Source organism: Coloeus monedula (assembly GCF_965178545.1).
Source record: "Coloeus monedula genome assembly, chromosome: 3".
In the NCBI taxonomy this organism is placed as follows: Eukaryota; Metazoa; Chordata; class Aves; order Passeriformes; family Corvidae; genus Coloeus; species Coloeus monedula.
The window spans coordinates 40761913-40789271 of record NC_138783.1 but is presented as its reverse complement, the minus strand read 5'-3'; the positions used below and the strand labels follow the sequence as shown (position 1 = coordinate 40789271).

The 27359-nt window shown below is 35.6% G+C and overlaps 1 protein-coding gene across 2 annotated transcripts in view; it reads right to left on the bottom strand.

Moving 5' to 3' along the window:
- Positions 1-27359, bottom strand: part of CNTN5 (contactin 5) — a gene marked incomplete at both ends in the record, with an annotated part of 320395 nt that overhangs the window by 46177 nt on the left and 246859 nt on the right. For both annotated transcript variants that reach the window (XM_082279212.1, XM_082279213.1), the window contains 3 exons: positions 3187-3307; positions 16904-17079; positions 17990-18117. In XM_082279212.1, the coding sequence (XP_082135338.1) occupies positions 3187-3307; positions 16904-17079; positions 17990-18117 (425 nt within the window). The remainder of the gene's footprint in view (positions 1-3186; positions 3308-16903; positions 17080-17989; positions 18118-27359) is intronic.

Here is a 27359-nt window from a genome sequence, read left to right as displayed (position 1 = left end):
GAAAGTTACAGAACAGAAACTTGCTGCTGTCTTTATTTCCTTTGTTTCACACATGCACGCACAGACACACACGCACACACACACACACACACAGATGTGTATATAGGCAGTAAATTCAGGAATCTTCTTGCACCATTAAATACATTCTTATGAGTAATTAGACTCAAAGAAATCGAGATTTACTTGGCAATGTTCATTCTTTGTTGTTTGTGTTGTCTTTCATTGGTGATATTTTTGGAATTTAACTTTCATTGTATAATGCAGAACAAAGAACAACAAGGGCAAAAATAGTGACATTCCCTGGCATATATTCAAGGGAATTTCCAGTAGAGCAACTAGTAAAAATGGTTTCAAAATAGATAAATATTATTTAAGGATACTCTATGTTTTGCCCACAATAAATAATACTGAGACATTGCACTTCCTTCAAAATACAGTGGTGAATGTCTGTTTGTTTAAGATCGGGATGTTAATTATGAGCAACAGAAGTCTGCAAAGTTTGTTTCTGCTTCCTCCATCTGAGGAGGCTGCAACAAGGTACATTACTCTTCCAAGTCACTTGTAATTAAGTTCTGACAAACAGTCCTTTGACTTAAAAATTGTGAACCAGTTGAATGCATACTTCAGTTTAAATTTAGTCAATTTGCTAGTAGCAGTAATTCTGAGATTCACGAAGATCTAAAGGAGGGAGAATGAGATTATTTTAATTTAATTTATTCTATATGTCAAATTTATTTCCTGTAGAAATGTTGTAAGAAGAATATATTTTCAAGAAAAAACCTGCAAGGATATTTTAAATACCAGATGAAACCTACAATAGAAGTAATGATTGAAATGGAGTTATATGCTGGTACCATATTGTCAGTATTTTCACTGGCATTTTCTGCAGAGGCAAAAGGAGAGAAAGTAAGGTCAGAACAAGGATCTGCTGTAAGTTTGCTTATATCAGTACATATAAGAATTCATAACAAAGCTTCTGCTATCTCAGTTTGGCTATGGGCTGTAACATTTAAAAGAAAGGGATGTTTTGTAATATGCATAAAATGAAATTATTTTAACTATAAAATGTACCGGAAATAAAGAATTATATGGCTTTGAATTAAAAGCTTTACTGCATGGGTTTTCTTCATAGAAGATGAATTCCTTTGTCAGGTAGAATTCTTCAGAATTAACTGAAATGTTTACTGAAACATCCGTTTCTGCTGGTATCTTCTCCTGAGCAATGTCCAGTATCACCGAAAGCTAAACATAAAGAAGTTTGAAAGGTGCTGCAATTTGGGATCATCAGTGTAAAATTGCACACCACTAAGTGAGACAGATAGGGGAGGAAAAAAAATTAGAGATACTGAAATGAAAATGAAGTTCCTGTAAAAGTATAAGGAGAGATATATTAGATTCTCATAATTATTTTTGATTTTTGAACTGTTGAGGTCTGTAAGGTCTAGTCATTCACAACTCCACACTGAAAGTGCTTTAAACATTTTTTGCAATACAAAACAAAATTTCTTACTCTATCCTATAATTATCCAATTGTAGAAACAAGAAAAGGAGAAAATTTTAAGCAAAGTATATTTGAATTTAAATTCCACTACAAAGCAGTTATAGTTTTTATTTCGACAGCATGGTGACATGGTAATGAGACTCACATAAATGCATCCTGGTGCTTCTTACAATGCCTTTTTAAAAATTTAATCTCAGGCCTTTTCCTCAGAGAAGAATTTCATTTCTACAGCAAAATCAATAAACTAATTTATATAACCAGTATTCTTTAAAAATAATTTTGTAATCAGTCTATCCTAGATAATAACTAAGACCTTTTTGTCACAAAAGTTCAATTTAAAGTTGAGATTGCCTTGCCCATTCATAAAGCCTCCACTCCTGTCTGAGACAGACAAAGGTAACACAAAAGGTCTTGCATAATCCAGAAGGATGAATCAGATTTAATAAGGCAGCTAAAATGGTATTACATGGCTGCAACGAGTCAACTGAATACAACCATCCCAATAGTGCCATAGCTCATAGATATCTGATGGTCCTCAAAGTGTCGTTATGGAAATATTTAACTATTACTTTCATGGAAATGTGAAGAGCCCTGCAGTCAGCCAGAAACATTCTTTATCAGTTGAAACACATATTTGTCCTAAAAGTGATGGATAGGAAGACATCAAGTCTAAAGACATTGTGGAATGTGTTAAAATAAGTCTTTTTGAAAGATTAAAATAGCCAAGTAACCCTGATTATTTTTTTTATCTGCAGTTTTTCAAAAGTTAACAAAATATCTACCTTGATTTATTATTTCAAAAATGTATAATCCACAGTAAGGCTACCCATCTGTGCTACCTAGCAGGGATCCATGTCTCTTGGCATTGCAGGACCCACCAGTCATTATGCCAGTAAGTGAAATGTACGTCCTCAGATCCCCTCAGGCACTAAACACACATGTGAGTATGCAGACACACACACACAAGTTGTGCAGAATGCAGGAATACTCTGCTTGATGGAAGGCACAGATGGTGCTGGTGCCCTGCTTTACTGTAAACTAGGTGGCATCTTTGGTATGATCTGGGATCCTGCAGGAAAAGGAATCTGTGTTCCTGTGCATAATCAGGAGTGTTAAATGACAGGTGAAAAAATTTAACAGATTATAGGACTGGGCATAAAGATGCAGTGAACAATTGGTGGTAAAAATTCCATGTGTGAATAAACCCAAATCCTCATCATATTATGGGGCTTTTGTTTCATTGTTCATATCCATAATTTTACAATTGGACCCTCCTCTTAGGAAATGAATGAATGTTCCTAAACTGCTAAAGCTGAAAGAATAGCTTGACCATGCGATGAAATGCAAAGCATCACATAAAAACGCAAAGAGCTCATTACACCTACCTTATGCAGGTCTGTGAAGGCTAACTGTCTGTGTTCTAGCTAATCAGGTATACCCTTTGTGCTGTTACCTCTCTTAAAACTGTCTATTAACCCACTATCTTTTGTTTTTTGCAGGGTCTGCAGGTCAGTTTATGGTGAAAGTGCCTTCAAAGACACCAAGTTTACCACAAATGGCTTCAATAATATAAAATCTGTGGACCACTGCATGGTAAGGGCATCCTTGGAGCTCATGTATTTAAATTCCCTGGTACAACAGTGTGTGGTGACTGTGTTTTCAGGGGGCACCACGAGCATACTCACCCCTAACAAGCAGCTCCGTCTCGTCTGACACGGTGTCTGCTGCGGTCTGGACCCTGCAACCATATCTCCCAGCGTGCATCAGGAGGATGTTCCTGATCATTAAATCTGCAGAGGAGGCTTGCTGAAACAGGAATGAAGTGCCAGTTTAAAACTCACTAAATCTGTGTTCAAGGTAGCTCACAAGGCTGTTTTTGTACAGTTTGAGCAACACTTAAATGCAGCTTTCATCTTACAAAATGTATGTGCCCTAATACCCTCTTGTGAGGATTATCAGAACACTACATTTATACAATTATTAACAGGGATTAAAGAAGAGCATTTCAGGTTTTTAATAACTTTGACTTTGCTTAAAGCACATTGCGCATATTTGCACATTCAAAGAGAATTATTCCAACTAGCACAAAGAAATTAATTTAGGAGATGAACAGAAGTATTTTGGATGCTATCCTTCGTATTAAAAAAGTCCTCTTAGAAATTAAGAACTTTCTTCCTCCTCCTCTTTACGGCAGTGCAGTGACATTTGGAATATGTCTTGCTAGTGTGCTGAAATTAAGATAACTTGTAAGATAATGTTGATTGATTTTTAATAATATAGAGGAAGTTAATGCTAAATATGGTTGAGAAAATATGAACAGATTCTTGTCCTTCCTGTTGAACTCTGTATTTAAATCTGAAATGTGCAAAATGTATAGAGAATCACTTCAAATTTTTTTTTTTTTAGAATTCTAGCTTACAATTCCCCAAAGTTCACTATAAGAAACATGAATGGAGTATAGGCATTTCCCATCTCAGATTTGGTCTACTTTGCTAAACAACCAAACACTGACAGTTTTTCCTTGAATTATATATTTCTATCCCATGCAGTTGTTCTAATTTGATTAATTTTGATCCTGAGTGAGTAGATTTGTACCCTGAATTCTAAATAAAATCTTACTAGAGGTTTAAGTGTTGATACTTCTCTAGCTGTGTTGGAAATCTATCACTGAATTCACCTAGATCCATATTTGCGTTCTGTGGCACATATGTATTCTGTGCTCATGTAGATACACTCAGATCTTTATCCTTAATCATTTGCAAGTTATGAGCTCCCATTTCATAACTAGCCATTCATGTGTGCATGACCTTGTTCTTTATAGGATCGTGTTTCTTGTCTGTTCCCATCTGCTATTTTTCATCATCTGCCGTATTGGTAAGGTGTCTAATTTTGTACCATACAATTGCTATTTGCATACTTCTTTCTCTTATGCTGAGGTCATTAATGACAAGATGAAATAGGATTCATTTCAAGATCCAATCTTCTATAATTTATTTTTTTCTTTTTAGGCAGAAGAATTCCTTTCCGGCACATCTTGGCATACCTCTTCAGTCAATCTTCTCTTCATTTACATTTTTTGAAGTAATTTGTGGTAATACTCCATGTAGCACCAAGGCAAAATCTTTACCACAGGATATTCACATGCAAAGAAGGAAAAGAGAGGTGGAGACATCAAGGCTGCTTCCGAGGCCAAAGTGAATATGGGCATGATCTATAGCTTAATAACTCTGTGGATCTAAGAGCGTGATTACTGTGGGAGTGTTTTGTCTTCTGAAGCAATCTAGATAATGATGTTGCTGAAGGGAAGATACTCAGACCAGTCAGGCCATAATGCAATTCTTATATTCTTGCTCTGGCATATGAGAAATCACAGCAGTGGAGAAGAATATCTGAGCACTCTACAGCTCGAAATGCAAAAGAAGAGCACACACTCCTACCAGGAGTCAAATTCAGGATATAAATTTTTTAAGCTGTATAACACAGTAGCATTTAATAGCTATTGAAATGTGTTGCTCAAGACACTTAGTGATCTTGGTACAAAGCTTTAGTTATTAAAAGGATAAGACCAGAATCAGTCCACATTTGTCCTCTCTTGAGGATAATTTACATCTAATGTGTGTTTTGTTGTTAAGTGTGAGGAATAACATAATAGGTAGCAACTGTCTGATTTCATTGCTCAGGAGCTGTTAAAAATCTTGGCTGTCACTCTGACTTCCAGAGGGTTCATGAATGTGTGAATCCTAATATTCTTATCATGAAAAAATGTGTGTATTTCATCTGCGCACCTGTGTAACTGCGCAGACAAGCATCAATTGAAGGAATCATTGCTGTAAGTGGAGAGCAGTGCAGTACAATAGATCTCTATGAAATTCTTTTATTACAGCATAACAGGATGTGCAGCCAGCATTCCTGGGGATATGTGACTAGATTAAACTCACTGTGTTTCATACAGATATTAGATTTCACTCAGACATTAGATTCTTGATCATAATCAAGAAAATAATGGCACATATTAGCTTCCATTTAGGTAAGTAGGAGATATATTTGACATGGAACTATAAAAAAATCCTGCATTTATAATCCTGCAAAAGTGGCATTTATAGAGTGGTCTTCATTAATTTTAAAGACTCTTCCAAGTCTTGGAAGACAGATTATTTGTTGATTAGTTTATTCTGTGATGAGAGGCTCTAGGCCACAAAAAGGTCCGGGGGAGGTTAAACTGGTGTGCTGGCTTTCTAAGTCTTAAGAAGATTTCTGCACCTTGTCATTGCAGTTGCTACTTAAACTTGAACAATTGCAATCTAGTTTTAAAAAAACCTACAAAGTGAGAATGCAGCAGAGACTCCATTAAGAAAAGTATCTAAGATCAGAAACTTTCTTCTGCTTTTAGTTTTCTGTCAGTGGAAAAAGATGCGATGCTTCAGCAAAAGCAGAGATGTACACTCCCCTTGGGGGAAGGCAAAACCTGGGTGACATGGATGCAAACAGTGTAGGAAGGTCTCTCTCGCCTGGACTAACATGATTTAGGACAGCCTGGTGTATCAGCAACTTTGTGGTCTCAATTTTAGTCAAAGCTGATGTTAGCGGTGTTTAAATTTCTTTGCCTAGTTCTAAATTTTGATGCTATTAAGTGTATGTTTTTAAAAGCTGCTTTCTATTTCACTGATTTTATGCTCTTTTGTGACAGGGAATATTTTGCAAGAAGAACACTATTTCAAAGTAGCATTTTATTAGAAAAATCCATACTCCTTTGTGTTCTGAGCATCATGTATTATCCATTTAATCAAGTATCAGTACACCTTAATCTCAGTATAAACTTCTACTGTGTGAAATGTATATTGTATTTTACTGAAGCTAAAACTTAAAACAAAACAAAACTGATAGGTTCAACAAGCAACTTTTTCTGATTTTCAGGAAAGCTAAGAGTAACCTTCAAGGTCAGCATCAGCTATAGACCTGATGTGCACTGTTGGTTTTCATTAAGCAGCAAGTAAATAATAATAATAATACAGCTCAGAATGCTGTCTGTCATGACTAATGTTTCTCTTCAGGACAACAAATTATTGTACCATTCATATTATGCTCCCAAGCATCCCATTCATTTGGTTGTGGGCAGCTCCAGTGCTGAATGTTGTGTCATGCTATGGCTCTCTCTACTTCAATGTGGCATGTTGTCTGAGGTCACAGTCATGTCTGCCACATATCTAATTAGCTTTACATATAAGGTATTGCTTGATACAATTTTTTTTTTCAAAAATTGGTGCCACCTATACCTTAACATTTGCTTTTGATTTGGAAATACTTCCCTAAATTCAAAAAGGCTCCAAGGAGCATATAACATGTATACTTTTCTCAGTAGTAATGACATCACTGCATTTGTCTTTTGCACTCATTGTCCTAATGTTGGTGGTTTGCAGAAGAAAAAAAAAAAGAATTTACTGTTTCAAAGAATTTACTCATGGGGAATGAATAGTTCTTCAGCTGTACCAAATACCCACAGAGAGGAAGTCCTGTGTGGATTTTTTTCTCTTTCCCTCTAACAAATCTTAAGAGGTTGTTGTGAGAGACTGGACTGTTAATAGTCAATTATTCAAAAAATGAACCGCTTAACTACCCAGGTGCAGAGAGTGTGCACCAGAGGCTACAGCTGGGTCTTGGACAAGATAAGAGAAGATGCTGATAAGAGGCAAATCCTGAGAGTTGGGGCAGTACTTTTTATCATGCCGAAGTCCTTACACAAGTGGTTCAGCTGTGGAAATTCCCTTTCAGAGAAGTACCAGGACATTTAAACACAGCCTGAAGGAACTCACCCCTTCTGGTGGGCCATAAATGACTCAGTGTCACTGATATAAGAGGCAGCTATGATGTCTTAGTCTTAGAAGGTATCATAAGCCATCAGACTCCTGAAGTGTCCCATGATTCAAAGTATTACATCATCCAGTGTAAAATTCCCTGCTGCAGGGGATGTACCTGGGCATTCCTACCTTAACCTGATTAAGTATAAACCCAGTGGATTTTGTGTTTCACGGGCTTCTCCCACCCCTCATGGCTCAAGACAGTGAGCCATCACTTTGACTAGACTGGGACCGTCACCACTGAGAAGACTAGAAGAAGAGAACCAACAGAATCCATGCAGTGGTGACATATTTTCTGTCTCTCTGTCATTCTCTTTCTCTCCCTGCCCCCTCTCTTTTCCTATTTCTTTCTATCTCTCCCTCTCTCCCTCACATTTACTGTTAAATAAAAATCGATACTAATGACTTTGATGTATGGTCTCATTTGCACCTTAATTTGGGCAAAGACATCTCTCAAATTTTAATAACCAGATCTTAACAGTTGTGAATTGCTTTGCAATAAACAACTTTTACATATGGCTCTTCCTTCAAATGAAGAGAATTAAATGTATTCTTCCTGTGAGAGCAAGTTCACTGTCCTGAGCCAGTTGCTAGGAAACCTGTCTGTTAATCTGTCCATTCATTTGCTGAGTTTTTATCTCTAAACCAAGGTGGTCCATTCAGTGCATCCAACTTTTCCTTCTGAAGACTTTGCAAAAGAACAATTTCTAATCTGCCTGCATTTGAAATGGAGCTCACAGTTACACCCTAGAGCACTTTCTTAACATCTAGTAAGTCTTTTGTTCCTTTCTCCGTACCTCTTCCATGAAAGAATTATACTTTGGGTTGATTATTACATAATTTATCACATATGCTCAAACTACAGAATCATATGTGGAAAATACATATGAAGTATCATTATTTTGTCATTGTATCAAACCCAGCTTTCATTTAATGTGCTTCTAATGATTCTGATTTTCCACACTGATTGTCATACTTCCCTTCTGCACTTCAACTGCAGTTCTTTGAATGTAGCTCCAATTTGTCTTGGAAAGAGGGACAAAAAGTCAAAGAAGTTCTTAATACTGGGTAGTCGGTAGAGATGACGCGTTAACCCACAGCTCTCATCTTCTGCACTGCAAAGTCTTGGGGACTGCCTATTACTGTGCAGCAAATTCAGGCTGGGAACTCAGCCTGGGCAACATGCGGTGCAAACTGTCTCTTTGCTTGGGAAGAATGTGTCTAAAATGGGTAATGAGAATATTACAAATAATCATGATTCAACAAAAGCTTAAATCAAAGGGAAGAAAAGAGTGGCCAAACACTGACTGCCATTGGAAGAAAACTTTTATGATGAAAGCCCAAGGGGAGTTTGGGTCACTTGTTTACTATGACTACAGGGGTTTATTGAGGTTTGCTGCCTGTCATCTAAATCTCTTGACACTGAGAGGTGAGGATGCTTTCCTACAAAGTGGTTTTTGTACAGAAGAAGTTTTTAGGCTTTTGTACAGAAGTACCAAAAGCCTAAAAAGATTCTATTCTGTTTAAACTGAAAACAGTAAAACAATGGTGTGTCAAGTAAAAAGGACTGAGATTTGATCCTAAACAAGAATGACTTGGGTTGGCAATGATAACTTTTTTAGTTTAAATGATTATTTAAAATATATGTGTGTTTTTACATATAACACACAGGTTAGGTGAATTTCTGACTCATATATTACTTCATTTAGCAAAATAGCTTTTATTAATGAAGTTCAGTTAGATTAGATTGAAAAATTACTTCACGGTTGATTTTTACTATATTTGGGTGGCAAAGGAGTTTATTTTTGGTGCATTTATCTGATACAAACAAATGATTGTACAGAATAATCTTTTGGCAGTGTTATCTTTGTACCATCAACAGTAAGTGAAAACCAGCAATACAATAAAGTTCTTTTAAATTACGCTGACAATTTATATGTACATTATGCTGGATTGTTGGCTTCAAGCCAAATTCTGTCCATAGTGCATTTAGGGCAATTTAAGTGCCATTGCATGCAAATTATCAGGTTTGAACATATCAACTACATCAGTCTACTGCTTGTGATGATTAGAAATTGCAAATATTTAATCTCCTGAGAAGCAGCAGATTTCTTGGTTGATATAGTGATAATGGAAAATTATATCCTGAGCTCTGTCTTTTAATCATATGAGCACATTTGGAACAAAGAAGATGAAATCATTGTTATCAGTTTTGTTTTGATTAATGGTATGTGGTAGTATAATAATGGTAATATAGCAGTATTCAGACTGATGCAGGTTGATGGAGACAAACCTGATAAAACACAACTTGCATTTCCTCTGTCTATGAGAAGTTGAAAAGATGGCTTTAGGTTTGTGAATCCTTAAGAATCATCCGGGGGAGGGCAGACCCTTCGAGTGGCAGTACTTCTGAACAGTTTGCATAGAGAAGGCAAGAATCATGAAAAGAGCTGTTTTGGTGAGCACTGGTGGATTTGAGCAGATGCCAGAGAGTGTTGGAATGTTGGGAGTCGATAGGAAGAACTTGAATGAGCTTGAAATGCTTGAAATGCATCTCAAGTGCATCTTGAATTGCTGCAAATGAGTTTGATTAATTTTATTGAAAGAAGGCAGAAAAAGAGATGAAGTTAAAAGAATATCAGCTGTCAGGTGGTATGTCATGTACTGGGGTAGTTTTTTGAAATCAAGGGATTAAAGAAAACATGGAAAAAGCGCTGAGAATGGGAAGAAATGAGAAAAGAGATGGGATGTGAAATGGCAACCTTCAGGACAGAGAGGCCCACTACACTCGTTACTAAATTAATGTTCTGTATCTGGGATTTTATTACCATGAGAAGAAAGGAAGAAAAGACCTCTAGAGTCTGCCTCCAGTGCAGTAGGTGATGATGAAAATGGTGATTATTTTTGCCATTTTTTTCCCCCCATAGTGTTATATCATTTTCTTTGGGACCTACTTAAACTTCCTATTTGTTAATGTTAATTGGAATAAATTAAATAAGAGCAGTTGTTACACAATGATTGATTGGTAGATTCTTAGTAGGTTTATTGTTGGAAAATATTTATGAAGTATTTATATGAACATTATCTACTGTGTGCTGCATGCTGTGTCTCGGTTTACCAAATAAGAGACAAAGAAAGGGGGCAAGAGGTAGAGGTGAGTTTCAGGACAGTGAGAGCTTCTTCCCATGACACTTCTCTGTAACAACACAATTGGGGTTTGCAGGTACAAGGCCTCAAGAATAACACCAGAAGATTGGGAGTGTAAGAACTGCAATGGAGAAATACTGCCAGGAAGGCTTTGGAAAGCACTGCCACAACTGCTGGGGAGAAAGGCTGCTGAGCAGCAAGTGTAAAACACGCAGCAGAGCTCTAAATCGAAGCTGTAGAGTTAGGAACTCATATTGATCAGTTGTTAAAACAATTGACTCTGCTGTTATAGCCCAGATTAACACTGTGCCAAGCAGTTAAAAGATCCATCAGGTCCAAGTAAACAGGAGAAAGAATGGACTGTCATGAAGTATCTTTTATTTATCCCAAGATTTTTTGCATTAGAATGCTTATTGTAAACAAGGAAAGGTACAAAATACCTTAATGGAAAAAAACAGTAAAAATTGTCTGACTGTATTTCCTGACTTATTTAAATCACTTTTTAATAGAAATTGGTATTCAGGAACTTTAAGAGGCTCACATTTTCCAAAATGATTGGTTATCTCCCTTGTCTAAAATAAAATTAAATAGTGGAGTTCACAGAATTGTTACGGTTGGAAAAGACCTCTAAAATCATCGAGTCCAACCGCTAACTCAGCACTGCTGTGTTCACCCTTAAACCATATCCCCAGTGCCACATCCACACTTGTTTGAGCACTTCCAGGACTGGTGATTCCACCACATCCTTGGGCAGCCTGTTCCAATGCCTGACCACCCTTTCAGTGCTCAAATATTTCCTAACATCTAATCCAAATCTCCCCTGGTGCAACCTGGTCACTTCCTCTCATCCTGTCACTTGTTACCTGGGGCAGGAGAACCAATCCCTACCTCACTACATCCTCCTTTGATGCAGCTGTAGAGGGCAATAAGGTCCTCCTCAGCCTCCTTTTCTCGAGGCTAAACAAGATGAGATGTTGCTTATCATCTCTGTCCCTTACTCTATTAATAGCCAAAACCACAAGCACTTGCATGCAACCATTTACATACTTTTTTGATTCTAGGAAATGTTTGGAGCGTCTCTTTCTAATGTGGCATGAAATAAATTCAATCAGTTCTCTAGAATGGTTTATATCTTGGAAGCAAGACACGGTAAAGTGCTGCATTACACCGTGGTCTTCATTGTGTTTGGATTTCGGTTTATAGTTACGAGTTGTAGAACTCAAATTCCAGAAATCCATATTCCATTTAGTACCCTACCTAATTTACAATAACTTTTTATCACTAAAGCTGAGATTCAAAAATTTTTTTTTAAACTACTCCTGATTGCTCAAATAGGTAGCTGCTGTAGCGTGACAAGTGGGCAAAACCCGGTAATGAGCATAGGGCTGAAATATCTAGAGATTAGAGCTGACAGTCATGGCTGTGTTCAGCCTCTTCCATCAGCAGGAACGGATTGCAACAGACAGTGAAACAAATTGGTAGCAATGAGGTTGATATGGCAGCTTTTCTCTGAACAGAAATTCTCTGTGCGTAGAACACGTATCTTCTGCAAGTCTTCTGACAACTATTGCTGTTTTCCTCATGTGGGGACGAAGTAGGGGTGTTGAGTAAACCCCCTATTTAATTAACCTTGTTTGGTTTTACATCCAATAAAGAGGAAAGACATTATTATTAATGGCCTGCTGTTTTAATTGGTTTCATGTAGCGTAGAACTTAGCTCTTCCTATTTAGAAAACACTTAGGAAATTTTAATCTTAACTTCTCAAATATGATTAAAGTACTCCACAAATTTAGGGAGTGACTTGAAAATACAAGGAAAGATGCAAATTTATGCACTTCCAAAAGTTCTAGGTTACCAGATTGAAGTCTCCAGTACTAGGCAGGAATTAAATGCATTGTCCAATCTGTATCTACAGTCCTTTTTTAAGTCAAACAGTAGATTTCCATTCACTTCCATGTGAAAAAATAACCATTGTAAACCAGAACATGACAGATTGTACTTATTGCTTCCCCTGGTGGCAGTTTCAGCTAAGATCAAAGAACAAGAACATACTCAGACCAAATCACTTTCCTGAGTCTGAGAAGTCAAGGTGAGGGACATTAAGAGCAATGCTATTGCTTACCAGGCTGTGGAAAACCACAGTAAATAATTTTGTTTGGCTGCTGTAAAAACGGTGTCAGCCTTCAAACACAGAGTTGGAATGATGACAGTTGAATGAAAATTTACTGACAAAATCAGATATTTTTAGACGAAAAATGGATATCTCTATGAGAAAATTAAGGTCACTAAAGATTGTAGGAGAGAACATTTTTAATAGAATTTTGAATAGGACCTCTAGATTTGGCACAAGGGACAGAAAATCAAAGTTATCCTAATAAAAAAAAGCATGTTTATGCTTTCTGAGCTCATTGCTTACTGTGTTGCTACAAGAAAATTTTGGAAATTCAGACTTCCATGCAAAATTGTTTCTATTATACAGATTACCCCTCAAAGAACCTAAAATGTTATCAAGTCTTTTGTGAGGCAGAATAAGACTTTACCAATGCCAAAGGATTCTGGTTTTATATAACCCTTGGCATTATTGTTCTTCCACCAAATGTACTGTGAAGTTACATAATACACAACATTTGGGATGTTTACTTTTCCTAGACTGCAATCTACAGTCACTCCAGTGGAATTCAGCTCATCCATTTTCCTTAATATTCCCTTCATGCACAAGTTGACATCCTTATCGCACTTATTTTTTTGCCAGGCAAGTCCTTGAAGTACCTAAATTGATGTAGGTACAAAATCTTTGATACCTCAGTAAAGAACAGCAAAAATACCTTCAGTTTGTATAAAAAATTACTTCTCAGTATGAAAAATTATAGCACCTTTTTTTTTTTGCACAAAAATGCTCATATCATTTCAAAACAAGGGAAGTAATATTGATTACTTTGAGAGAAGCTTTTATTTTTAATTGTAATTGCTAGGGATCATGCAATTTTAGCAAGTGAAAATTTATCTACAGCCCAAATAAATGTTACTTTGGTGATAGCTTTTATAACACTTCATTAAGCATCAAGGTTCTCATCATAATTAATATTTGGCTCTTCCACGGTGAAATTATGAGCACTGCAACCAGTGATGAGAAGTTTACAGTGGTTTTATTATTAGCAAAACCCATTTAAATAATGTTTAATTTGTCAGGGTTTAAAACAAATAAGCAAACTGCAGTCAAGCCTGAAAATATTTTTATCTGATGAAGTATCAGTGTATGTAGAAAAAATGTACATATAATTCTATGACTTCATGCACACAAAGGATATTATTTTTCTTAAACATACTCCATTAAAAAGCATTCTGTTCAGGCTCAACTCATACAATTTTGAAGTATTTAATTCAGAAGAGCAAAATACGGGATACAGATAGAAATCTATCAGACTTCAAATTCCTGTTTTCTCTATTCATAAATCTATGGCTTTAACACATTGTGTATCTCAACTTTGAAACTGGATAGGTTAGAGGAGATTACATGGAAATATAAAATGAGTTTTATCTTCCTTTGTCCCAGTACCTGGTCATGCTTTAGATTTTAGTGAAGTAAAGAAATACATTTTCAACCTTGTGATAAATTTCTCGTTCCTATGTAGTTAAGAGAAATGAGAATGAGGTACAATTGACAACATTCCACAAATGAGTAGTTATGGGGATTGTGTCAAAACACCAAAAAAATTGCCGTATTACCACAGTTGCTATTACCACTTTCAAGATTTGTACCTCTCAACTGATCCAGCTTCATTTCAGGACAATGCAAAAAGCAAGATATTTTAACCACTACTTTAAAAGAATGTCAAAAAATGTGTCACATTATGTTTCCAACAGCAGTCAGAAGATTTCCATGGGGATTGTCCTAAGATGGCCATGTTTTGTTACTTCTGTTCTGGAAAGGAGTGTTCCTCCCCACCCCTCATCCTGCTGGTAATGTGCTAACAACTATTTTCAGTCCCCTTCCAGCTGATCCAAGCTTACACTTCCACTCTCTCTTTAGGATGAAAACCAGAAATGTCTTGACCTTTAAATGAGTTAGGAATGCAGGTAAAGAAAGCATGGCCTGACCATCTTGTAAAGGCAAATGGAGCTACTCCAGTCTAAAAATGTTAGGGTTTGATGCTTCTTTTCCATACTTCTTTAGAGTTGTATATTATTTCACTATTTCAATGCTGTTTTAACAGTGACAAGGCAGGAGCTAATTCTGTAATATTTTTCAAAACGTGTAATGCCTTTTTTCCAGACTGATTATATTTTCTGATCAGCTGAAATTTGCTGTTTGTTGAAAACTATGTTTTAGGAAAAAAAAAATTGCTTATGTGCCTCTGAAAATAAAAATTAAAGATTTTTACTTAATAAACAACTTTTTAAAATCCACTTATTCATTTAGATATTATTTACTCCATTATGAGAGACTTGTTCAGCCTGGAGAAGAGGAGGTGGAGGGGAGACCTTGTTGTCATCTACAACTTCCTCAATATGGAAAGCAAAGGGGTAGGTACCCCTTTAGCTCTTAACACTTGTGACCCGTTACAGAACCCAAGGGAATGGCCTGAAGCTGTGTCAGGGGAAGTTTAGGTTGGGTATTATAAAAAGTTTCTTCACCCAGAGGGTGGTTGAGCACTGGAACAGGCTCCCCAGGGAAGTGGTCACAGCCCCAGCCTGACAGAGTTCACGAAGCATTTGGACAATGCTCTCAGGCACAGGATGTGACTCTTGGGGTGTCCTGTGCATGGCCTAGAGTTGGACTTGATGAGTCCCTTCCAAATCAGCTTATTCTGTGATTCTATGAGTAATACTGTCTTCACTTAATAAAGTAGCAGTGACACTCTAGCAGCACAGTGAGAAGGAGGTCATAAACTCAAACAGCTGGTTAAATCTACCAAGTTTTGGCCAAATTTTAATCATGTTAGGACAGTTAAAGGAACCAGTGATTTCAATGTGATTTGCATGAATATTTGTCTGAAAATAAGATGTCATCTTTGATTGCTTTGCATAAGCCTTACTTCTATCAGATTGAGGGCTTTCTCTTGTAGAAATGAAATTAATGAAGAATTCTTGTGAGAGATCTACAAAATCCTACTTTTTCATAACATAAATGATATGAGATTGGCTTTATTTTGACATGAGATATGAAATTTCTTTGAAAATTTCCTAGCCTGTGGATTTTTCCCAGTGATTAAAAATTTCCTTTGAAGAAAGATGCTGAAATACACAGAAAGAACCATGTAACGTGTTTTAGATTTCATTTTTTTGGCAATGACTTAAAGTTTAATCATAATCATAGGATATTTTCTTGAATCAAAGAATGACCTTGAAGTTAAAAAAGAGTGATAATTTTCCTTCTGACATAAATAGTGTTGTTTTGAGTGTTGTATTCCTCAGATGAAAATAACTATGCTAAGAACACTAAGCTATCCCTTACTAATATTGTTCAATTAAATGGTCTATTGAAGTAAACTCACATTTTAAAAACAAGAACCGTCCACCAAGTGAATATGACTTCCACATAGGCAAGCAGAAGAATAAACTGATTGCAGCTTTACAAGGTTTTTAATGCAAAGTTAACTTTGCTACATTGTACTCAAACGAGATACATTAAGTTTTAAAATTTCCTGACCTTTGTGGACTTCATTTTTCTCTGTTAACATAGCATGGACATTTGATTTACATTTCATTAGTGGGAAGATTGAGTTAAATGACTGTAGATTCTATTTCCAAACTTGTTCATATTAAAAGATTTCTTTCTACTAAGAAATGTTCAAACCATTTTACATGAGAGAGGTTTGAATTACTTTATTGCACCATTTGATCATATGAAACTCTTTTTCACTCAAGTGGCAATATTTGAAATTGATATGCATATTTTTGTCCATATGATTCCTATTGACTTAAATAATGGTTACACAGTTACGAAGTACCTCATGCAGGGGAGTTAGTAAATATAGTCCTTGCTATTCGGATATTAAAATATATACAAGGCAAGTAAAGCATTGGGAGGTGAGGGAGTTTTAACAGCCATGTTATCTGTGAGAGATACATCAATGTTTATAGCAGCATCCTTTCTGTATTACAATCAGCAGAAGAATGTAAGCAGGATTTGATGAAAACTCCTTTCTGTTCCCTCACAAAGATTATCAGATACATGACTGATCATAGGATGTTCAAGTTTAATATCTTCTTGATGAAAACTACTTGGAGTAATTCTAGTGGTCTGCAGTTTGCACCTCCTCTAGCTAATGTTTCTTTCCAATGTTACTGAAACCAGTTATCTCTGTTTGGTCAGAATTTGGTAAATGGGAGACATATAAAACCATGCAAATTTCTATCAGTTCCCAGCACAGAGGTGACAAATGCATGGTCACTTACTGTCTTGATGCTTTCGAAGTGTCCACCTTCTTTCTCAAAGTCAATTGGCTGTCCATTGAGTGTCCAGTAGAAGGTGACATCCAGTGTGCTGTCATGAAGGGCTTTGCAACTGAGGACGATGCTCTCTCCAACTGTTAACTCAATCTTCTTGGGAGTCAGCTCTATTCTTGTAGGTTCTTGAAACAGAGAAGTGTTAGGAACATTCTGTTGGAAGTCTACTTATAGTGCCAGACCAAAATAATATGGCTGAGTACTGCTGAGTCTACTCAGAGCTTACATTTGCTCTTAGTATCAACTACAGACAGTCAAATACTGAAATATATTCATAATGCATACTGAAGTATGACACTGGGGATCAGAAGGTACAGTTTCATGGAATCAATAAAGCAGAATCCTAAACAACATTCTATAGGATATCTGAGATGGATTAATTAATTTTATTAGTTTCAGGAAAAGCTACATTTTTAAATTTTTCTTTATAAGGCTGTAGCACCTGGAATCTTGTGATTGCATGAAAATTTCAGTTTTGTCCCATAAAACAATAAAGGATGTTTCCTGGATTACTAAGTATAGGAAGAAGCTTGACAAATGAAGTCAAAAGGCTTGAACACCTGCAAAGAAAATCCATGATCCTATATGAATTCAGCTGAAAAATGGAAAAAAAGGTGGTTCAGAAATGGATTGCTACTCAGTGGTTTTATTATTATTAATCTTCTAAGGTACTATCTTTCTCTGGATTTTATATAGGTACAATTATTATTTTTAAATTAAAGGTTTGTTCTCATGCAGGATAAGATAGGGGTAAATGAGTTCCCGAAGATAAAATATGTTAAAAGGGATATTGATTCCTTTACTTACAGAATTATTTATAGTTTGAGTGATTTAATAAATACTTATGACACATCTACAATATAACAGCTGGAGTATGCAATCTGATTCAGTGTTTGACTAGCTGGAATTTAATCCCCCTATCTTGTTGGAAATGCTTTTTTATTCTGCCTGTTTTATGCTTGGCTGGGGATTCTAAGTAATATTTAAATACTAGTCAAGAGAAATCATCATTACCATCAAAGCATTTTTTCATACCTTTAACGGATACTGATGCAACAATTTCTGCAGATCCAAATACATTTACACCTTGGCATAAATACCGTCCTTCATCAGACTTGGAAGCATTCAGGATTCGCAGGCTTCCATGTGGAAGAATAGTTATCCTGGAAAGGACAAATCCATAAATATATAAATAACTCACCTATCCTACCAGCCAAATTCCATGATGATATCTTTCAGAAATAATAAATAGGATTAAGGACTGCTGCCTCTGTAGCATGATGACTGAAGATGATAACTGAATTATCTTCTGTTTCAAAAAGGTTTTAATAAATCTGTTTTACTACTCCTTCTTTAATTCAAAATTTTCACGGAAGCATCAGAGGATTAGTATCCTTTGACACTTATTAGAGGTGAATTTTAATGAAACTTTTGTAGAACAGTAAAAAAGATAATCCTTCATAATTTGTCTTCAAAGTTTCACCACTATATTATTGTCAAATCACATTTCAATATCAAGCACAGGCTATTCCATCTAGAAAAAAAATGACCTTAGAAATCAGATCTGAGAAGAATGGGAAGGAAAATGCAAAAGAAGGCAGGAAAAAACCCCCATAAAATTAATTGTATCTAGTCAAAACATGATTTATGGCATCACAGCACAGTGTAGCAAAGGGACTTCAATAATCTCTGCTTTTTGTAGATAGGCTTTTATTTTTTCTCTGAGTGTGTAATTACAGCTCCACTACACCTCTTGGTAAGTAATCCCACTACAGCATATTCATGAGAAATACTCAACCACTCATATTTGGGAGTTTCAAATTTTCGTTTTGCTTACACAATATTAATCATAAAGTCTATGAAGCAGCATGAAAATTAACACTTTTTTTTTTGCTATTCTAAAATGACAAAGACCTGAATTTATTCTATCCCAAATCTGCAGCCCTGGAAGAACAGTAAATTATCACGGCTCCTTTCCTGACAGAGAACTACGAGCCTAAAAGGAATATGGCATCTCTTACATGGCATTTAAGCCAAGCCCTGCTTGCAGGTGTTGTGTATCCTTTCTCAGGTTAGGTAGTGGTTACGACTCTCTCAAAGGTGTTGGGAGATGTAGCCTGGGAGACATGGACACTGGAAGCAGATAAACCTCAGTAAATGCTTTCAGGTATCTCATAGAAGAAAGGGAGGACATGGAGTGCTTCCTTCTCCTTATTTTAAAGCTAAGATAGTATCTCTGTGTCAGAGAATCTAAATAAGTATGTGGGTGGGTGGCTCTTCCCCAGTGATGGTTGGATTTTTAGGTGTGCCTGTCCAGAGAGGACTTTCTGGCTGATGCAGTATAGACTGACATTCCTTCTGCTGGGAATCCTTTGTTGAGTCTATGATCAGAAATCATGGAAGATATGATGTTGTGTTTACTCTTGAGAAATAATTAACCTGGAGTATGGCACTTTTGACAGGATTGGGTTGGGCTCTTCAGCAGCAAAAGAGGGAAGGAATTCCATTTATAGGCTGGCTGTGTTAAACTTCAAAGCTGTTACCTTTGATTTATACTAGAAGTGATTTACTTAGGCTTAAGATTCAATAATGTGCTTAAACTAAATCATTAATATGAAACTGCATATATTTTTTCTTTTTTTTTTCTTTTTTTTTCTTCAGTAGAAAGAATAATATCCCCCATTTTCTGACTCTGTGAGAAATGGTGGTTTATTATCTGAGGTTTATAAACATTATGGTGGAGAAAACAGAATTTCATTCCAGTGAAAAATGTTCTGTTCACTTCAGATGTGAAACCACTCACTGCTCTCAGCAGACAGCAGAAGAAAATAATAGCTTCAAAAGTGAATGGAGCAGAGGAAGGACATGTCAGCTCTAAGGTTCCCCAGTGCAACCGGTGGATTCATCTCCTGTCCTACTCTAAACAAATATACAACAGCATTTGAGTCACATTATTTGTCTAAAGGTAATTTTATAGAAAGCATTATTGTATTAAGAAAATAACTCTGTATTAGAGTTTTGAGGGTTTGGATATTTTCCAACAAATAAGGCTTGAAACTTTGTTATGGCATGTCACACCTCTGAAGAAACACTCTGCTTGAGAAACTGACAGGGATGCAAGCTTCCTTCATTTTTGCTGGGTGTAATTTTAAATAAAATTTTCTATCAGGATGCTCAGTTTTCAATGCTCTGATGACATAATTTGTAGGGCAATAATCTTTGCAGAACAGTGATAGTTTTCATCAATATATTGACAAGATCAGAGAAAGGAAATTCCTTTAATGTTTGCAGATTATAAAAGCTTATACACAGCTTAAGTCCTGATATAAAACAGTTTTGAAATTCTGACTTTGGGGGAAAAGAAAGTTAGATGCATATGGAAGATTATCTAGTGAATCTTATGGATATTATCAATTTCTTTTCTATTTAGTTAAAAGTTCGTGCTATCCATGAGGGAAAGAGTAATTACTCAATCAAAGGAATTGCAAACACATTTGCTGGTGAATTTTTTGGCTCAGAAATTAATATTTTCCTTAAGGTGTCTAGCACTCATCTGTCCTCCCGTTTTTTTTTTTTGTGTTTGGGAAAATAGCCAGAGGCCGGTTATGATGGAAACTGAAATGCTTTATTTATTCATATAATACTTGCTGCACACAGCAGGAACATAGACTTCTTCTCCTTCCCTGCCAATATCTCTCAGTCACAGAGAGACCACCTGCATAGAATGTCTACATATTTTAATAAAAAAAATACCATAGCAAAGAGATTTTTACTTCATAAATAGAAGGGAAGCAAAGAGAAGAGAATGGGCCTGGGGTAGAATTAAGGATAATTCAGGGAAAAAAGCAATCCTAAATTATTAATTAATTAGAAACTGAGGGAAAGATGATGATAGATGAACAAATAGAGAAAGGATGGTTGAGAGATCAAGGTGATAGTTTGGAGATTATTGTATTTAAGTATAAGAAAAACTCATTGTAATCAGGTAAAGGAGAGGGATGTTTTACATAAAAGGTTTCTGAAAAAAGAGGCACAAAATTAGTGTCTCTGTAAAAAGAGTTTTCATCTCTCTAACAACCTGAAGAAAAAGAGAGTTAATGTCTTGATGTCAAAAAGTGTGTTGTTTTGAGCTCAACTGCAACAAAGATTTTAGCAGTAATTATTAGGAAAGAGTAATCAAGATATAACAGCAAATGGACTTGAGATAAAATTGAACACGGGTTAAGTACACAGAATAAGATTAAATTATTATAATATTTAATAAGTATAAATATTTTCTAGAAAATAAATACAGATTTAATCTTCCATGGGTTTCACACAATATTTTCATGCTGAAATTCACATTACTGGCTAAATAGGTTTAATACAAAAATTAAGGATTGCTAAGAAACTGGTTGAAGAAAAGAAGAATTTTTTTTTTGAAAGAGAAATTGGTTTTTATACTATGATATTACTTTTCAAAATTACCAGCATACAAAAAGGCTGCTAAAAATTTGATTAAATAAATCATTGTTTGACAGAGCAACTGATCACCAGACTCACAGAAAAGCAGTAGCTGTGACTCTGAACTAAGAGGACCATGCAGTAAAGGCAAATGCAACTCTAGAATATATCAGACACCAACCTGCATCTCTTTATGAAAGTATTAGTACATGAAGTGCTGAGGAAATATAATAAGGAATGCAGGACAATTTTGAGCATCAGTATTCAGGAAGATTAATTCTAATCAAGCTGACCTTTGGAAGGATCATCAAGATGACCGGGGAGGAAAGAAAACCTTTTGTTCTAGAGGCTGTTTGTAAAATTAAAACCGAGGTGTCTGCGTGTGAGATGAGTTTTTATTTTACATGTTAATTCATGGATCTTGTCAGCAGTCAGTTGAACCTTTTTTAAAGGTAAATAAGTGCAGATGTCTAATTCATATTCTAGATCTCTACACTTTAGTATCTCAACATGGAACTGAATCTCATCCTCAAATCTTAATTTTGTTCCCCAGATATAAGTACCTTTTATGATCTGATGTCATTTGTGGGACAAAACCCCAGCTGCCGCATAGCATGGAAATTAATTTCCCCATTGTCCCCACTCGCTGTGGGTTTGCTTTGTGAAATGAAACAGTCTGAGCACATGAACTTCAATTGATACTGAACTAGGAGGGATGCTTGAGGAGTGAACTGCTCTTCAGATAAAAACATGAATCCATCTGAGGAATGGGACTAGAGCTATTCCAAAGAGAACGTTGGACAGTGGACAGCGTGGATAGTATCAACATTTTGCTTCTCCTATTGACCCATGCTACCTGCTCATGTAGAAATAGCCATAAGACACCTGTACTGGGCTGACAAATGTGATTTGTGAGAGGATGTAAGTGTTTAGAGCACAGATGTAGAGATCAATTAACCACAAGCTTCACTGCCCGTGAAGCTGAAACCCCCAACAAATTATTAATTAAAGAGCTAAATTGAAATTGAATGTGATTTCACAGTGTAGCTTATATCTCTGCATATTATAATTTTCCACTCTGTATCAGAACTAGTGCAGTTGTTGGATGCCCAGCTTGCAACACCTGTGGTTTTCTTGTTCAAAATATCAGCAAATTTGGACATACATATTAGTAACACTTCTATAATGTCAATTTTGCTAATAATAATGTAATCCAGTAAACTAGTTTGAGAACTGCTACAAAGCCATAAAAACATGAATGAGAGTGTAAATTTTCGTCTCTAAGGCTTCAGGATTGGACTTAGATTAACACTGGAAGGCTGCAAAATAGCAACTATTGTTTTCAGACAATATTTTCAAATTATTATATTCACTGTAAAAATATTGCAATCTATTCAAAGTTTATATTCACCAGTAACACTTTAGATTGGAAGCATGCTTAGTACATTTGTTTAAACTAAAATGCGTTAGCTCACTCAAGTCAGTAATTTTGTCAATTTTGTTCTTTTTTTACCAATGAAGTATGCACCAGAGAAAGTCCTTGATAAAGAATGTGCTGCTTTATCTGGAAGGATGAAATCCCATGCTGTTTGCATATGGGATGTTGATGATAATAGAGAGGTGTTCTCTGAGACCAAGTGTCTGCTAAGAAGCTGATGGATGGAAATCAGCCTCATAAGAAATGCTGGATCTTTGCTTACAGATGGTGTTTGGATGTCCTTTATTTGGCAGTCTGAAATCACTGCAGTCTTAAGCCTTCTCTTAATCACTGCTGACTGACAGAGAGGTAAGGAAAAGTGCTGATGGAGGTGAACAGTGTAATGTCCCCACAAATGTGAATAACAAATTTCAGGTTTCTTTAGGCTTTATGTGATTTAGAGAATGGGAGTAAGTAGGATATGATATGTAAGAGCTACTTGTATAGGAAGTTTGGAATTCTTTTTTTTAAAGTATTTTGATTAAAAGGTAACAATTTTTTTCCTTCCTGCTGCTCTGTTTACAGAAAACTTTTGAGTGTGACCATAAAATTTGCTCTTATGTTGAGGGGAAGGAGTAAGAAATGGGAAATACAGGCATCTTTGTTTTGGTGTGAAAAACAGAGATTTATTCTGCCTGCCATATAATTTTTCCTTTGATTGATTCTTAAGTATAAATGTATTAGTAGTGCAGATGCTTTTACTGTTCCACTGTATTATTGAAAAAATATTAATTCATTAATATCTGGTATCACCTACCATAGAAATTCTCAGATATTATTTACAGCTGGTAGAGGACACACTATTGTATGTTGTAAACTGATGCTGGAAATTTTCAGCCCTCTTTATCACCAGGGACAGTTTTACCTTGACCCAGGTATGTGTATTTATTTTCCATATCACATGTTAAATCAGTGAGCAGAGACTTCCATCAAGATTAAGATAATGAGAAATGGAAACTCTAATTTCCATTCTGTTGCATCATTCATAGCAGATTCTCATAAGCAGATGTATTGATGCTGTGGTAGAAATTGTTTCTGGATGCTGAAATAGCTGAGCAGTTGAGGAAGCAAACATGAAAATTGCTAAACAACAACTCAGGATTTTACTTGCACAGACAGGGACACAGTGCCTGGACCTTAATAAAAATGAATGTCAGGCAGCTTACACTTGGAGCTTTATATTCTTTAAATAACAATTGCAGAGTGAAAAAAACAGAAGTCAGATGTGTGGTAATTTTTGGTGGGGAGGAAGAATTAGCAATGGATAATTTGGTTAGGCTATAGACACTTGTATCTTTCTCTGTTTTCAATTAATTCTTTTGGTATTATATTTTCACTTTCAAACCAAAGTAAATTTTTATAGCACATTAGAGTTATAACCACAGCAATAAGGGAAGCACTACATTTAGTTAAAACTTTTGCAGACTTTAACACCTAGTAACTGGAATTTAAAAAAAGTTATTGGTGGTTAGAAAATCATCCCCTGCCTTTTCCATTTTGATCTAAAATCAGGAGTATGAAATTGGTTTGTCTGCATGTTGGAAAAGAGAATCTTAAAGATGCAAATGGAGAGAAGCTGCACTGACTCATTTAGCCTGTGGCCCCTCACAGTGTTCTGGTCTGAGCAATCTGTCATTTTACATTAGCTTAGGTTTGGGATCTGTCACTTTCCTTTAATGTAGATTACAAGGAGTCAGAACAAGTATTTGTAAATTGTTGAAACCTTTATTTCTCCATGAATGGCTTTGGGCTATCTCATTCCCCTTTGCTTTCTCTTGCTCCATCGTAATAGATGCACAAACCTCTAATGCTTACAGAAAATAGATGTGAGTTATTGTTATAGTAAAGCCACTTAGATAAGCAAAAGGCAATCTACTTTATACATTTTTTAATAATATCACCCTAGATAGAGTAATTTTATTTTAATATTGTTGACTTAATTAAAAAACAACCCTATATTTGGCACAGTCTCTTGGCAAAGCACGAAATTATTTGGATTTTCTTCATTTCAAGTTTTCAAACATTTATAATGGTGTAATTCCTGTGTGTCATATCTAAGGTCAAAGGAATATGTTAAGCCTTAATATTGATGTACCACAAACTACTTCCAGCTCTATTTAAGCTAATCTATGCAGACTGTCTTAAGGCAGTTTCTTTCAAAGGAGCCACAGCCAGGCCTCTCATTTTGCCCTTGTTGTTTGCTGCACAGGAACATTTGTGCATGAAAATACACAGCTCTGAGTGGTGCAAATGTTGTCCATGTATGTTAATATAATTTCATGTGGATGACACTAGAAGTTATTTTTTGCTTACAAATGTAGCTTCTGTTCTAAGCACAGGGAATAAATATGATCTTTGCAATGTTTCTGTGCAGTAAAGTCTGGAAATACTGATACGCCAGAACTGGCAGTGCTTTTTTCTTTGTATGAATCAGCTGGTCATTGTTAGTTTAAATGATGCTTTGTATTAATGACTTTATTCAAACCAAAACTTAAGCACATGGTTTGCTTTAAGGACTCTATTAAAAGCATCAATGTCAAGGATGATAGAAAGATGCTAAAAATTAGATTTCTAAGGTAATAAACCGAAGATAACTAAGGTAATAAACTGAAACAGAGTCTAACTGTAAATTAACAGAAGTTCAGATCAGTAATCTATTAGCTAGAAAAATTATACAACAAACAGATATTTAAATTATTCTACATTTTTACTAGTATGCTCAAGTAAGTGTTGGTACATATTGAAAATTTAGCACCACTTCACTAACTGGCACTTTGTTATGCTGCTCAAATATTTTACCCTCAAATGTGTTTCATCTTGTGCAAAGAAAAAACTAGGTGTATTATTCAGAAGACATATCAGGATAAATGTTCCAGAAAAACTTATTCAAGAAATTATTAGAAAATGCCATTTAAGTTCTTTTCTTCCCTGCATTGAAGTCTGAGAGTTCTTTTAAAAGCTTTTATAGAATACATTTGGTTTAGAACAATTTATCTCTAAACGTAGTGACAGTACTCTAAAATGATTAAAACGTTCTTTCATATTTTTTAAAATCCATATCATACTCTTGACCCATTTAGATTTAATATCTATTTGAATTTTTAAATACTTTTGATAATTAAACATATTCCTCTTTTTTACACACTATTTCAATGTCAGAAATGTTCTTCTACTGCAAAAAAGTTCCTTCTTTTCAGGGAAAAGCCTTATCACAATAATTTTCTCCATGTTTCTAAGTGACAGCAATGAATTATTAACTTATTCTGTTTTCCTCAGAAGCTTTAGAAATAGTAAAGTCTTGTAGGACTGCATGATCCCTCCAGAAAAAGAAAAATACACAAGAAACTTTAGTTACTCTAAAGATATTTCCGTGTTTCACTTGTTAGCTAGAAAAGCAACATTAATACACAGAGGCAGACCCTATATGCAAGAGGTAAAATTAAAATAGACCAGGATGCTCAAGGAGGAAGATCTTTAGCCAGTGTAAAATAACATATTTTCATTCAACTACATAGTTCTATTTCGGCTCATACTAGATAAGGACGCATCTCAAAACAGCCGAACTATGCTTTGCTTGAAGTGCTAACATTGACTTCAGCAATATAACATGAAGAGCAGAAGCTTTAATTTCATTCAAATGAGATTCTTGTAAATTGAAGACTCTTAATTAGATGTTTACATGGGAAGTTTTCACATGCTCAGGGCATCAGTCATCTAGCTAAGGCTTTATTGTTGTAAGCACCGTAATGATGTCCAGTCAGATGGAACCTGCTTTCCAATGCTGATTCATGTTCTATAGCAGCACTACTAGAATATTAGCTGCAATTCGTATTTTTATGTAACACAGCAATGAAATTGAATATTTACCACCTCTCTGAAAAATTATTCTTGATAGATATAAAGTTTCTTCTTTCATGTGAATAGAAGAGCTGGGTGGAAGAGAACAAATGACTGTTCTTTTGCATTAAACTGTTGCTCTCAAGAAAAATAAAAAACAGCAAACAGCCTCCCCTCCCCCCAAAAAAACCCCACAACAACATTGTAGTTAGCAGTTAATTAATATACATTTTTTTTTAAGACTTCCCTGATGGAGCTATTTTCTACTTTGTAATGCTCTCTCCCTGGCACACACAGTCAGTCAGTTATCGAAGCACCACTCAGAGCTGAATGCCATAGTCCCAAGCAAGATGGCAAAGGACCAGCAGTCAAACTGATGACTGGAGGCTTGATAAGGAAGCTGATTGCTGAGAATCAAATCAGCAAGAGGGTTGTAAATCCTTGTATAATAGCCAGCATGGAGGTTTTAAAAGGATTAGGGCTTAAATACATGCTTTCTTTGTCCCATTCATATAATGCATCAAAACATAAAAAAAAGCATACTCTTTCCTGACATTTTTAGAAATAGGATAATGAGATTAATATGCTCATGGTATGGGAGGGCTGAGGTAGTTTTAATAGTCTACTGATAAATGTTGTTAATGTAGC